Source organism: Artemia franciscana, unplaced genomic scaffold, assembly GCF_032884065.1.
Source record: "Artemia franciscana unplaced genomic scaffold, ASM3288406v1 PGA_scaffold_49, whole genome shotgun sequence".
NCBI lineage: Eukaryota > Metazoa > Arthropoda > Branchiopoda > Anostraca > Artemiidae > Artemia > Artemia franciscana.
The window spans coordinates 946,226-961,865 of NW_027062689.1; the positions used below are offsets into that span (position 1 = coordinate 946,226).

General features: G+C 36.4%; 1 protein-coding gene across 1 annotated transcript; it reads left to right on the forward strand.

The window, feature by feature from the left end:
* The first annotated feature begins 1,608 nt into the window (after positions 1–1,608).
* Positions 1,609–15,318, forward strand: LOC136041898 (uncharacterized). The gene is made up of 2 exons (XM_065726692.1): positions 1,609–1,879; positions 14,384–15,318. The coding sequence occupies exons 1-2, from the start codon at positions 1,723–1,725 to the stop codon at positions 15,037–15,039; spliced, it is 813 nt and encodes a 270-aa protein (XP_065582764.1). The 5' UTR covers positions 1,609–1,722; the 3' UTR covers positions 15,040–15,318.
* The last annotated feature ends 322 nt before the right edge of the window (positions 15,319–15,640 follow it).

Sequence of the window (15,640 nt, forward strand, 5' to 3'; positions counted from 1 at the left end):
AGGGAGGCAAGAAAAACCCAGCGAGTCTGGACCTTTTGTATGTTTTCTATAGATTTAAAATCAAGTGCGCGTAAGACAACAATTTTTCTTTGCATTGAGCTAAACTCGTCAAAATAGGAATTTGAAAATATTTGGAAAATTATTTATTAAGTAATAAAACTTAATAAAAAGTTAATAAAACTTAAAAATATACGAGTGTCAAAATGTTTGAAAAAGCTAGGACTGCAGTTTTGATTAGCTTTTTTTAATCGTGCCAAGATAAAAGTGTGTCTCTGCCATGTATATTTACCTGGAAAATTAAAAAAAGAGTCTCCTATGTAATGAGGAATTATGTCTTACCCTCTATCAGGGTAGAATCTTTCTAATAAAAAACAATCTATTGAAGTGTGTATGGGGTCCCTTGGAAATTCATTGTAGGTAAATCAAGGGCGTGGATCCACTAAAATACCGTATAAAGTGCCTAAGAAATTCAGTATAAGTACACCATGCGGTAAGCAAACCCCCAGAATATGGTACAGAAATTCAATACAGGTACACCATGCAGGGAGAGTTAGAGACCCCTGAAAATACGATGTAAAGCATTGGAGGGCTTTTTTACTGCTATTTTTCCGAATCGAGTCCTTCGTTCCCGCTTTAATTAGCACCGACAAAATTTTCACCTTGATTTGACTTTTTTCTGCTTATGTGAGCCAGGAGGGGTGCTGTAATAAATTTTGTCTGACCCGCCACCAGCCCCAGAGACATCTCTGGGTGTTATACGCTACTGTGTAGTCTGGATGAGGCCAGAAAAGTTTGCCAGAAAATAAAGGGTAACAATGAAGCTTAAAACAAACACAAATTACAGTAACTGAGATTCGGTGCCCCCTTCTCAGCCCCGAGATCTTCACTGTTACGTTGAATTTATGCTTGACTATGCTTGGCTTACTTGGATCTATTTAATATAGTACGATAATTTTGACTTATTTTCCGACTCCTTTCCTGAACCTACCTTCCTTATTGTTCCAAATAAATAAATCAAAACAATTCTGCTGACTAATATGTTCTGCATACTAGTCTAGAGGTTTTGTTGACATTTTAAAAATCTTGAAATTTGTAGGGAGAGTTAGGGTAGAGGCCAAGTACCCTGTGTATGGACCTGACTTATGTATATTTAACCAAATGGAATGGCTGCTTGAGCACTTTCGTTTAAAAAAAAAAAAAAAAAACGTTTACATTCGATATTTTACGGACAGGGTGGAAAAAATCAACCATGAGAAATAGTTTTCTCGCTATAAGATATATGACTTAATTAGGTTTTTTATTTATTTTAACTAAGTAAATTTGGCGTCAATAGGGAAAGTGTAGGGGGAATGTATCTCCCTATAATTTTCACTCCTATCTAGATTTGGGAAAATACCATCATTTTAGTATTGTCATTGCAAAAAAGGCCTTTTATGTATTTTCATGCAAAAAAATTGAAAAAGCAACAAAATTGTCCAAAATTATGCCCCTCCCCCCTTCGAAACTTATGTAAACAGACGGCACTACTTACTTACTTTTCGACTGCGTAAATTAAGAAAATAACATATTGAGAATATTGATTCTTTGCCAGATTGATTAAATTATATCACGCTGACGGCATTTTTCCGTCGTTCAACGCGCAGGCTTTGCGCAGTTGATGCGTCTGGAGACCGACACGCTACGCTAGCAAGATTAGCATTTATTTGTTCTTTGTGCTGCAAAATGAAGAATTTTGAATATACAATGGTGAAACTGGTGGAGGCAAACCCATGTCTATACGACAGGAAACATTATGATCATTTCAACAGATTCATAAAACTAAGGGCATGGAAATCAATTTGTTCTGAGTTGAAAAGAACGCATGGAGTGGAATACTCAAGTATGTATTCTTAATATATCAGGCAATCTGTGTTTTGAAACATCAGAAAATTTTTGATATGTGAAACTTCAGAGTATAAGCAATAAAACTCTACTTTAGGGGCTTTTCGGTAAGCTATCTTAGAAAGCTATTGAGGTATGGTGAATAATTACACCCGAGAATATATCTGCAGCCCAAACTAGGTCTATGAAAGTTTTTTTTTACTTCTGCATACACAGTGGCTTTAGTTCGCAATTTTTCTTTTTTTTGGGGGGTGGTGGTGGTGATCAAGTACATTTTTATAATCTAGGAGGGGGGGGGGGGGTAAATTTGTCATTTTCCTTATTTTTTCAGTCAAAATTCGAATTAAAGGTATTTTCAATAACAGTAGGCTACTCCAAAAAAAGTATTTGTAAAGTTACCCTAAAAACTATTTTCCCGCTTGTAGGACTTAAAAGATTCCAGTGATTACACCTCATTAATGCTCCAGGTTCGAAGCCTGTCTCTATCAGAAGCCTGTCTTGAATTTCAAATGCAATGAATTTTGTTTTTAGAGCGTTTTTTTGAACTGCTGCTTTTGGCATGGTAGTTCCCAGGATTTGAGGATCTGGATTCGAAAATTTGGCGAATGTTTAGTTCCGTCAAAAGCTATCTGAAGTGCGTATTACTGCATATAGCAAGATTCTGATGACGGCATATTGTTTCTTTGTCATTATTAGAGAAGCGCATCCATTTTTAAGCTTTCTAAAATCCCCCTCCAACGAGACTGAAAAGCGTAAAGTGGGCTTGCTTACAGGTAACATTACCTATAGAACGAAGCGTATTAGTCCATGAGCCCTGCGGGCAGTGGACGAGGTCTGCATTCTATATTTATTCTACAAAGAGTGAAAAAAACTTCAAACTAGGCTTATTAAATAAATATAAAATACAGACCTCGCCCCACTGCTCGTGGGGCTCATGGACTAATACGCTTCACTCGGTAGGTAATGTTACCTCTAAGCAAGCCCACTTTACGCATTTTTAGTTTGCCCCATGGAGGAGGAGGGTCAACCAGAAATGGATGCGCTCCTAGAATTAACATTTCTAAGTACTATAGTATGGAAGCAGTTTCCATTTTAGGCAGTTTGCGACGAAACTAAACATTTACCGAAAATTTGAATGTGTGTCATGGTTGCATGGACTATGACCTAAATGAAACAAAATCAAAATATTCAGAAACAAGAGCTAAGAGCTCATATGGCACTTGTGACGAGGCAAGAAGAGCTAAGAGCCAAGAGCTCACATGGTATGAGCTCTAACAAAATTCTAAGAATCAATAGATTAATTTAAAAGGAAAATCAGAGGCTTAATGCTGGTCAGGATTTAAAATAAGAGCTCTGAGTCACGATGTCCATCTAAATATCAAAATTCATTAAGATCCGATCACCCACTCGTAAGTAATAAATACCTCATTTTTTATAATTTTCCTCTCCCTTTAGCCCCCCAGATGGTCGAACCTGGAAAAACGACTTTATCAAGTCAATTTGTGCAGCTCCCTGACACGCCTGCCAATTTTCATCGTCCTAGCACGTCCAGAAGCACCAAACTCCCCCCAATGACGCTGGATCCGGTTGAGACTTAAAATAAGAGATCTGAGTTACGAGGCCCTTCTAAATATGAAGTTTCATGAAGATCCGATCACTCCTTCGAAAGTTAAAAATACGTCATTTTTTCAAATTTTTCAGAATTAACCCCCCCACCCCCAATAGAGTTGATCTATTCCAATTATGTAAATCACGTATCTAAGACTTTCTAATAATCTAGGCGTTTCCCATGATTTTAGGTTCCCCCCAAACTCCCCCCAATGTCACCAGATCCGGTCGGGATTTAAAATAACAGCTTTGAGACACAATATCCTTCTAAATATCAAATGTCATTGAGGTCCGATTACCCGTTCGTAAGTTAAAAATACCTCATTGTTTCTAATTTTTCAGAATTACCCCCCCCCCCCCTCCCAACTACCCCAAAGAGAGCGGATCCGCTCCGGTTATGTCAATCATGTATCTAGGACTTGTGCTTATTTTTCCCACCAATTTGCATCCCGATCCCTCCACTCTAAGTGTTTTCCAAGATTTTAAGTTTCCCCCTCCCAAATCCCCCCCAATGTCACCAGATCCTGTCGGGATTTAAAATAAGAGCTCTGAGACAAGATATCCTTCCAAACATCAAATTCCATTAAGATCTGATCAACCGTTCGTAAGTTAAAAATACTTCATTTTTTCTATTTTGTCGAATTAACGGGCCCCCACTCCGCCCCCCAGATTATCAAATCGGGAAAACGACTATTTCTAATTTAATATGGTCCGGTCCCTGATACGCCTGCCAAATTTCATCGTCCTAGCTTACCTGTAGGTGCCTAAAGTAGCAAAACCGGGACCGACAGACAGACAGACCGACAGACCGACAGAATCTTTGATTGCTATATGTCATTTGGTTAATACCAAATGCCACAAAAAGTTTACACTGTGACAACTTGACAGGGTAAATTTTCCGATTAACTCACTAATGAGACAGCTAAGAAAAATACATATCCTTAGAATCAAAATTTTATCCTGAATCCATATATAATATTATGTTGCGTCGGAGATAAAATTTACCCCCCCCCCCTAATATGGATATATGCACCTCGAGTTGTATATATGTAACGAATTTCCTATTATTTGGACAGACCATTAAATGAATTTGGGAAAATGACTTACGGAAATTTAGTACATATATGCAACTAAAGGTAGCCTATATAGTTGCATATTCGGGGGTGGGGTTAAAGGTTATTTACGACGGAAATGAATGGGTAAATATATGAATATTCATATTATTGACTTACCAATGAAGTGAATATAGCACTCGATGCCTTTTTTTATTCTCTTTACGAATATAATAATTTGCCTCTATCGCAAATTCAAATTTAAGCACCTTTTAACCCAACCTAACCTACCTAAATTAACCTTATTATAAATTAAATAAAAAAAAACAAGTTTTTTGAAATGAAGGAGCGACGTTAAAACTTAAAACGAACAGAAATTACTCCCTACATTAAAGGGGCTTTTCCTCCTCGACACCCCGCTCCTTACGCTAAAGTTTTTATTGTTTTAAAAAGTAGAGTTGCGAGAAAGAATCAAACTTTAGCGCAAGGAGCGGGGTGTCGAGGAGGAAAAGCCCCTTTCACATACGAAGTAATTTCTGTTCGTTTTAAGTTTTAATGTCGCTCCTTACTTTCATTTCAAAAAACTTGTTTTTTTTAATTTAATTTCTGAAAGTTTTTGAATTAATGCATGTCTGATTTTGGCTCTCCGTACATAAATTATTAAAATGAAATTTGCATATTAATTCTTTTTTTGGCTAAATGGCTTTGTCTTAGTTTTGATCAGACGATTCTCAGAAATAAGGGGTGGGGAAGGAGGCCTAGTTGCCCTCCAATTTTTCGGTTATATAAAAAGGCAACTAGATCTTTTAATTTTTAACGAACGTTTTTATTAGTAAAAAATACACGTAACTAAAGAATTAACTTACGTAACAAACTTTTATATTCTTACTTTTTTGATTATATATATGAGGGGGTTGGTCCCCTCGTTAATACCTCGCTCTTCACACTAAATCTTGTTTTGTCCCAATGCTTTAAGAATGACCCCTGAATCAGAAAGGCCGTAGAATAAATAGTTGAAATTACTTAAAAAACTTTTTAGCATAAAGATCAAAGTATTTATCTCCTCCTAAATACCTCGCTCTTTATGCTAAAGTATTTTTAGGGCCCCTCATATGCGTAATAATCCCTGTTCGTTTTAAGTTTTAATGCTTCTCCTTACTTTCAATTGAAAAAAAAAACTTTTCATGTTTATATTTTCATTGTTTTTTTTTTTAATAGTAATGCTAGAAAATCCTGCGCCCTTTTCATTGAATTTGTCTTCCCCCATGAAATGTTCCTCCAAGGAAAGATCCTCCCATATAGCCCCCTCCCCTGAACCCCACACCCAAACCAAAAAAATCCCCCTGATAACGCCGGTACACTTCCCAGTAACCATTACTGTATGTAAACATTGGTCAAAGTTTGTAACTTGCAGCCACTCCCCCAGGGACTGTGGGGGGTAAGTCATCCCCAAAGACATAGTTATTATGGTTTTCGACTATGCGAAACAAAATGGCTATCTCAAAATTTTGATCCGTTGACTTTGGGAAAAAATGAGCGTGGGAGGGTGCCTAGGTGCCCTCCAATTTTTTTGGTCAATTAAAAAGGGCACTAGAACTTTTCATTTCCGTTAGAATGAGCGCTCTTGCAACACTCTAGGATGACTTGGTCGATACGAAGACCCCTGGGGAAAAAAAAAACAAAAAACAAACAAATAAACACGCACCCGTGATTTGTCTTCTGGCAAAAAATACGAAATTCCACGTTTTTGTAGATTGGACCTTGAAATTTTTTCTATTAGGTTTTCTGATACGCTGAATGCGATGGTGTGATTTTCGTTAATATCTTATGACTTTTAGGGGGTGTTACCCCCTATTTTCCAAAATAAGGCAAATTTTATCAGGCTCGTAACTTTTGATGACAAAGACTAAATTTGATGAAACTTATATATTTAAAATCAGCATAAAAATCCGATTCTTTTGATATATCTTTTAGTATCGAAATTCCCTTTTTTAGAGTTTCGTTTACTATTAAGCAGGGTCGCTCCTTACTACAGTTCGTTACCACGAACTGTTTGATAATTTTGGCACTGAGAAAATGTAGTATTATTTTGTCGAAAACGACCGAGAAAACAGCGTTAAGAAAACGTAGTATATTTTGTCGGAAAACGACTGATAACTCATACTTTAAATGAAACCTTCGTTATTTTAAGAGCTCATAAAGTGCTTAAATTTGAATTTGCGATAGAAGCGATTATTATATTCATAAAGAGCATAAAAAAAGGCATCGAGTGGTACGTTCACTTTACTGGCAAGTCATTAATATGAACAGTCATATGTTTACCAATGAATTTTATATGTCGATTTAGGATGAAACTCTGATTCTAAAGATGTGTCTGTTTCTCATCATTTCATTACTGAGTTAATCAGAAAATTTACTCTTGACAGTGCAAGCCTGATTAAAAAAGAAAGTTAGTCCAGTAATTTATATCCATAAAGATACAACAGTGAATAGCGGCCAGATTTTCTTAGGTTTTCGCTATTTATTCTGTTCTAAAATAGCGTGACTCTAGGTTAACTTCAATATCTCTCTGTGAATTTTTTTCAGAATCTGGCCTGTGTTCTTTTTTCAATTTGTATTGTTCGGTCATTATTTTGCGCAAGCGATCTTCGAAAAAGGACCTAAATTTGGTCGGTTTGTATTTCGGATTTAATCTCCAGGAAATAGAGATAAAATCTAATGTGAAACCTGGTAGCTTCTTTTTAAAGAAGTATAGAGCCTAAAAAATGGAAAATTTGAAGCATTCGAAAGTACTATAAATTCAAAAAAACTTTTAAAATTAATTGGCCGGATTGAAAGTTTTACATTCTTTTAGTTTATTCCCCCTTGTCTACTTGTCTTTAATTGGAGTTTGTGTATTTCTGCTGAGAGAATAACATAAAAACAAACAGGATAAAAAAGATTATCTTTTCGTAGCAAGGGAAAATTAACATTGCAATGGATTTAGGGACTTTCACCTTAAAGGTCTAATTTGATAATGTAAGCCGTTCTTGGTGCTGCTTTTTCAAAATTTTGAAAATCTACATGCTCATAGTTGGCTTTCATTCAGTTTAACATCCGCATAAATATTCCTTGAAAGCTTCACCTTAATACTCTCAGCTTACATAGTAGCAATAGTTGTAGTAGCATTAGTAGCTGTATGCTACTAATGCCTTTGGTTTCATCAAAATCCCCTTCAACACACACTTAAAGTTGTAACTTAATACCATCAACTGTTCCTGAAACATTTCTGATTATGTTCCCTTGACAACCTGTTTGGGCTTAGCGTGCTTAAAATTAGTTCCATACAGTTTCATTATATATATATATATATATATATATATATATATATATATATATATATATATATATAAATAAGTTGTCTGTGTGTGTGTGTCGGGTGACGTCATGTTTGTGTGTTGACTGACGTCATGTTTTCGACTGACGAAATTACAGACCGGGACATCGGGACACAAATGACAACCGGGACACCGGCACATCTATCCATCTATATATATCTTCTATATATATAAAAATAAGTTGTCTGTCTGTGGATCTGTGGATCAGGTGACGTCATGTTTCTGTGTCGGCTGACGTCATGAAATTAGTTGTCGTCATTTTTGTTATGACGATGCTTAGTATATTGTAAAACACATTAATTTGGTTAATAATATACCATTTAAAACACCAAAATCAACATGCTGGAGTAGTCACTCGGTGAGAGAGGGTGTCAGAACGGAGAATGAAGGTCCCAGGTTCAAATCCTGGTTAGGCTAAAAAATGTAAAAAACTAAAAACTAAAAAAAAACTGAAAAAACTAAAAAAAGGCAAAAACTACAAAAAAACTAAAAACTAATGAAAAAAATAAAAAAGCTGAAAAACTAAAAAAACTAAAAAAACTAAAAAAAACTAAAAACTAAAAAAAAACTAAAAAAAAGGAAAAAACTGAAAAATAGAAGAGAAAAAGAAAACTAATAAAATTAAGAATAAAAATTAAAAAAAATAAAAAAGATAAAAACTAAAAAAAAAAGTAAAAAGAAAAAACGAAAAAAAACTAAAAAAGCTAAAAAAAAAGGTAAAAACCAATGAAAAACTAAAAAGAAAAAAAGGAAAAAAACTAAAAAAAAATTTCATCTAAAAAACTAAAAAAAACTAAAAAAGGTAAAAACTAAAAGAACTAAAAAAGAAAAAAAAACCTAAAAAAAAGGAAAAAAACTGAAAAATAAAGGAGAAAAAGAAAACTAAAAAAATATAAATAAAAATAAAAAAACTAAAAAGATAAAAACTTCAAAAAAAACTAAAAAGAAAAAAGAAAAAAACTAAAAAACCTAAAAAAAAAGGTCATAACCAATAAAAAAAAACTAAAAGGAAAAAAAGGGAAAAAATTAAAAATTTATTTCATCATATACCAATTCAAAAACGAATGTATACCGGGATGACGACCGGGACACAGGGAATATAAATGACACAACTACAACGGGGACGCCGGGGGGCACAGGGGGTTATAAATGACGACCGGGACACTCAAAGAGAAATCACAGACTAGGACACCGGGCCACAAATGACGACCGGGACACAGGGAATATAAATGACGACCGGGACACAGGGACATAACTACAAAGGGGACGCCGGGGTGCACAGGGGGAACCTCAAAGAGAAATTACAGACTGGGACACCCAGACACAAATCACGACCGGGACACAGAGAATATAAATGACGACCGGGACACAGGGATGTTTGAATAGAAATTACAGACCGGGACACAAATGACGACCGGGACACCGAGACACAGGGAATATAAATGACGACCGGGACACTCAAAGAGAAATTACAAACTGGGACACCGGGACACAAATGTTGCATGTTCAAGAGTCAGTAAACCTGACAATCTATTTATATGCACAGACAATGGGACAGCGAAGAATGTTGTATATTCGCATGTTTTACGTAGTTAAAAACATATATATATATATATATATATATATATATATATATATATATATATATATATATATATATATATAGCCTATATATATATATATATATATATATATATATATATATATATATATATATATATATATATATATATATATATATCTATTCACAGGTGGGACACAGGGACACAACTACAATGGCGCGTAACTAATATGGCGCGTAACGACTTACGCGTGCGAGGGGGCTTTTATCAGGCTCCCTCGCACGCGTAGGAGCCTGACGTGTTGGGGTGGCGCGAAGCGCCACCCCAACAGCTAGTCTATACATATAAAAATAAGTTGTCTGTGTGTGTGTGTGTGTTGAGTGATGTCATGTTTGTGTGTCGACTGACGTCATGTTTGTCGACTGACGTCATTATAAGGATTGAGCTGTATGCGTCATGAAGTTGTTTGTCGACTGACGTCATGTTTGTCAACTGATGAAATTACATACCGGGACACAGGGACACAAATGACGACCGGGACACTGGGAATATAAATGACGACCGGGAACCTCAAAGAGAAATTACAGACTGGGACACCCGGACACAAATCACGACCGGGACACAGGGAATATAAATGACGACCGGGACACAGGGACACAACTACAACGGGGACGCCAGCGGCACAGGCGGGATATATAAATGACGACCGGGACACAGGGATTGTTCGAATAGAAATTACAGACTGGGAAACCGGGACACAAATGACGACCAGGACACCGGGACACAGGGAATATAAATGACGACCGGGACACTCAAAGAGAAATTACAAACTGGGACACCGGGACACAAATGACGACCGGGACACAGGGAATATAAATGACGACCGGGACACAGGGACACATCATTAGAATAATGAGGTATAGATCTGAATACGGATTGTTTTTCCCATGGACAATTATATGTTGCATATTCAAGAGTCAGTAAACCTTACAATCTATTTATATGCAACATATATATATATATATATATATATATATATATATATATATATATATATATATATATATATATATATATATATATATATATATATATATATATATATATATATATGTATATATATATATATATATATATATATATATATATATATATATATATATATATATATATATATATATATATATATCTATTCACAGGTGGGACACAGGGACACAACTACAATGGCGCGTAACTAATATGGTGCGTAACGACTTACGCGCGCGGGGGGGGGGCTTGGGGGGCGCGAAGCGCCCCACCAACTAGGTGTTGGAGTGGCGCGAAGCGCCACCCCAACAGCTAGTAGGGAATATAAATGACGACCGGGACACTCAAAGAGAAAGCGACCGGGACACAAGGAATGTTCGATTAGCAATCACCATCAACAAAGCACCAGGACACAAATGACGACCGGGACACAGGGAATATAAATGACGACCAGGACACTCAAAGAGAAATTACAGACCGGGACACCGGAACACAAATGACGACCGGGACAAAAATGACGACCGGGACACCGGGACACAGGGAATACAAATGACGACCAGGACACTCAAAGAGAAATCACAGACTGGGACACCGGGACACAAATGACGACCGGGACACAGGGAAACAACTACAATGGGGACGCCGGGGGGCACAGGGGTATATAGAAATTACGACGGGGACAATGGGACAGCCAAGAATGTTGTATATTCGCAAGTTTTACGTAGTTAAAAATATATATATATATATATATATATATATATATATATATATATATATATCTATCTATATTCACAGGTGGGACACAGGGACACAACTGCAATGGTGCGTAACTAATATGGCGCGTAACGACTTACGCGCGCGGGGGGGCTTGGGGGCGCAAAGTGCCCCCACCAACTAGGTGTTGGGGTGGCACGAAGTGCCACCCCAACAGCTAGTTTCCCATATTTTTCGCCTTAATACTCTTAGTTTTAGTAGAAGCAGTAGTAGTCCCAGCAGTAATAGTAATAGCACTAGGATTAATTCTGGTAGCCTTAGGTGTAGTGTCGGTAGTAGTAGTAGAAGTAATAATAATAATAGCAGTAGTAGTATTATGAGTAAAGAAGCCGTGTTTGTTTCAACTTCACACACCAAAATATTCCTAAGATATTGCTATTATATACTTTTGAGAACCTGCATACAGCCGGCGTGTTGTGATTCTGTTCACCTTCCCCCCCCCCTCAAAATTTCACCTCCATAGCTATAGGTATAGTTGTAATAGAAGTCACAGTAATAGTATTGGTATTACCAGTAGCAATATTAACAGTAATAGCGGTAGTACTAATAGCAGTAGTAGTATTGACGTATTGTCTCTGTATTAGTTGAACATCCCTCTCATCAAGTATTAGTTGAACATCCCTTTCATCAAGTACTGAAAGTTTCAACTTAATACAACTAGCCATTGTTATGACACTGCTGATCTGTTACAAGTAGTTACAATAGAAGCAATATTTGAAGCAGTAGTTGTAATAAATGAAACTGTAATAGTAGTATTAGTTGCAGCGCGCACAAATTACCTTTTCGTCAGATGATCTTCCCCCTTTAGCATTCTCTGAAAGTTACTACTAAATACCCAACTAAATTCTTGAGATACGATCTTTTAAAAACTGCGTGCACATGGTGAATTCGATTTAATTCAAATTTCCCCTCAATATTGCAAATGGGGTAGTGTCGTAGCAGTAGTAGTGGTGGTACTTGCAGTAGTAGTGGTAGTGTGCAAATATTGCATTTTTGATCATTTCCCTTAAAGTTCTAAATTAATAGGCTAAGTCAATACTGAGTGACACCCCTTTCACAATCCGTATACACATGAAGAGAAAGTGTTTTGACCTTGTTCAACACTTCCCTCGACAATCTCTGAAAAACCTGAATACGCTTCATATTTTTGGAAAGTAAAGTTCAACCATGCATACCTTTCTCAGTAAAATGTACTCTGTGAAAATACTGAACAAATTACCTGACTTGAGGACTACATAACTTGAGGACTGTGGGGGGGGGGGACATCCCCAACAACATAATTATTGGATATTTCAACAATGCTGAACAAAACAGCTCCCTTAAAATTTTGACTGGATATTTTAGGGAATGGTAGGCTTAGTGGGCGGCTGGTTGCCCTCCATTCAGCTTTGACTCTTAAAATGGCCACTAGAACTTCCGACATACAATCAAATGAGCTCCATCCGAATTTTATACTACCACCCATTCCATAAAAACCTTATAAGCCCTGGGGTATAACTTAAAACCTTCTTCTTGGCTCTATGGGGTTGTTTCTTCCCTGGAGTCATTGCTATGTGCCCTTTGGACTTTTGTGAATAAAGTGGCTATCGCACAATTTCGATGTGATGCATTTAGGGAAAAACAGTGTTGGGGGGGGGGCTAGATGCCTTCCATCACTTTCAATCTTAAAAGGAAACTAGAACTTTACATTTTTAATCAAATGAGCCTCTTCAAATGTTAACACGATCACCCCTTCCATAAAAACCTTATACTGCCGGGGCATAACTCACAACCCTTGCCCCAGACTACGGGGGGGCTATGTCAACCCTGAAGGCCTTGTTATGTTATCATTAGACCATTTTTTGAATAATTAGGTATCTCAAAATTTCTCTCTGATGCATTTGGGGAAATAGGACGTGAAGGGGCGGGATAGTTACCCTCCAATTCCTTTGAATTTAAAAGATGACCTAAGATCTTCTGAATTTCAATCCAATGAGTCCCCTCCGAAGTTTATACGACCCGAGTCACTGTTTACTCACAGTTCGTTATCACTAACTATTTGATAAAATTGTTATAAAATAATATGCGAACTTGTTAATTTTACTTAGTTTAATTGCTGGATTTATGACAGTTGGTTTAAAGTGATTTAGTTTTTCTTTTGTTTTTCTGTACGTTTTTACATGTCAGAAGATACAAGGGATTTCAGTTCTAGGCAGAGAATTGTCCTGTTATGAAAGAGGTATATTTTACCTCTTCAGTGTTTTTTATTGTAGTCTTCAGTGTGTCTAAAACTGACGATTGTAGTGAAGAGCTTATAAACGAGTGAAAGACCGTTAAACTTCCGAAGTAGACATGTAAATAAAAAAATATTTTCAGGGAATACAAAATTCTGCAAATACCTTAAGATAGTGGATGTCCTTGTTATAATTTGCGTCTTAGTTCCGCGAAAAATCTCAAAAATGAATTCAGTGCCAAGAATTCTCGACTCCCACCGTCACCAACCATGATGGCGGTGCACCGGCCCAACCGAAATATTTGCAATGACAGGTCATTGGAACATTTCTGGCGGTGTACCACCGGTTGTCGGCTCAGCTTTGGGGACTAACCCCTATTGATGTTAGGACTTGAATGTGCTTTTTAACACAAAATCAGGAGGGTGATTGCAAAATTCCACTCACGGTAAAAACAGCTACCGTACTAAAAAAAAAAAAAAAAAAAAAAAAAAAAAAAAAAAAAAAAAAAAAAAAAAAAAAAAAAAGTTCACAAGTTAAACTGTTAACCTAGAGCTATTAAATTAGCTTTGCTCCAATGAAGGGTACTCCTAACACGCTTTGAAATTTAGCTTTATTTAACTGATTAGGTTAGCCTCTTTTTCAGAAACGAATGTTCATTTTGGACAAATATACTGATCAAGTTTAGCGTAACCATTAAAGGTAATAAAAATAAATAGATTTTTTTTAATAAAGTAAACTGAACATTAAAATATGAAACCAACAGAAATTCTTCCATATACAGCTGGCTGCCACCAGCTTAGCTTCTCAATCTAACCCATGTATTAAGTGTATTTTAATTGTATTTCCTTTTTAGCCTCACAAGATAACTAATTAATCTTTTATTATTGTAGTTAGTCAAGCAATTGGGAAATTCAAGTCTTTACGAGACCGTTTCGTCCGAATTAGAAGGAAAAAGGTAGAAGTCGAGAAAACGGCTAACTTCTCTGTCCTTAAACCGAATGATGAAGCTTTCTTTAGATTAATGAACTTTCTTAATGACAATGTTACTCATCGTCTTGCTAATACCGAGCATAGAAAGCAGAAACATAATTCTTCCTGCACTTCTAGTGAGGAAACTGTAGATATGACTGTCTATTCTGACAATAGCCAAGAAATGAGCCCACAGAAAATCTTTATCAAAGAAGAAGATGGTTTTGATATGATATCACAAAGTGAAATGGACAGAGTCGAGAGTATAATTTCAGAAGAAGATGAATATATAGGTGGTGATCAGTCTGAAGATGGTGGCGAGGCAAGTAACGTGATAACCACTACAGAGAACGTTGAAGGCGCTGAGACAGAATCAAAAGACAACAGTGGCCTAGGAAATTGTGCATGCTATCAAAAAATTATGAATTGCCATACATTAAGCTCTGAAAAAAGTTTTCCTGGCCTTTCTTTTATTGAATCGCTGAGCTTGCAGATGAAAAAAGTGCCAGAAAATAAACAGCTAGACCTTCAGATCGAAATGCTTCAAGTAGTCAGAAAATACCAATCTGAAGCCTGAAGAGAAGTGCTATTATGCACTTATATTTGCCGTGACAGTTTTGAACTGCTATCGTAGATAACTTACAAGTGATAGCTAAAAACTATTCTATTCTAACTACTCACTCTGCAATACATATAGCAAAGATTATGCAGAGATTTATTACTAGTTATGTGCTGCTTCACCATCCTTCGGCCTTGATCATTGGATTAAGGGCTTTGTGTTTTTTCATTATTATTATTTATGATTTGTTTACTTACAATATCATGTATCGTTATGCAATATATTCTTGTACCTCTATAGTTCATTGACTTGTAATACGAATACCTTACTAACGTCTGAAACTTTTTCAAAAGATACTTCTATAAAAACTGCTGAGCATTTAGTGGTAGAAATAAGAGCACTTAGCTATATTCCGAAAACCCTTCAGTTCTTTTTCCTTGCCATATAGACTGTATGATTGTATGAAGATGCAAGAGGAATCTTTCGGTCGAAAATAGTGACATCATAATCCCCTTTCCAAACTGCAAGGTTGAACAGGGAGAACCCAAATGTCTTTGATTAAGAAAAAGGATGGGGATCTTACAGAGCCATTGCTGTTTAATAGGGCGTCAACGTCCGT

What these genes read in the sequence shown, in the direction of transcription:
- LOC136041898 (XM_065726692.1), top strand. Translation starts at nt 1,723, where the DNA reads ATGAAGAATTTTGAATATACAATGGTGAAACTGGTGGAGGCAAACCCA. An exon ending in GCATGGAGTGGAATACTCAA is followed by an intron (nt 1,880 to 14,383) that starts GTATGTATTCTT and finishes TTATTATTGTAG; the next exon opens with TTAGTCAAGCAATTGGGAAA.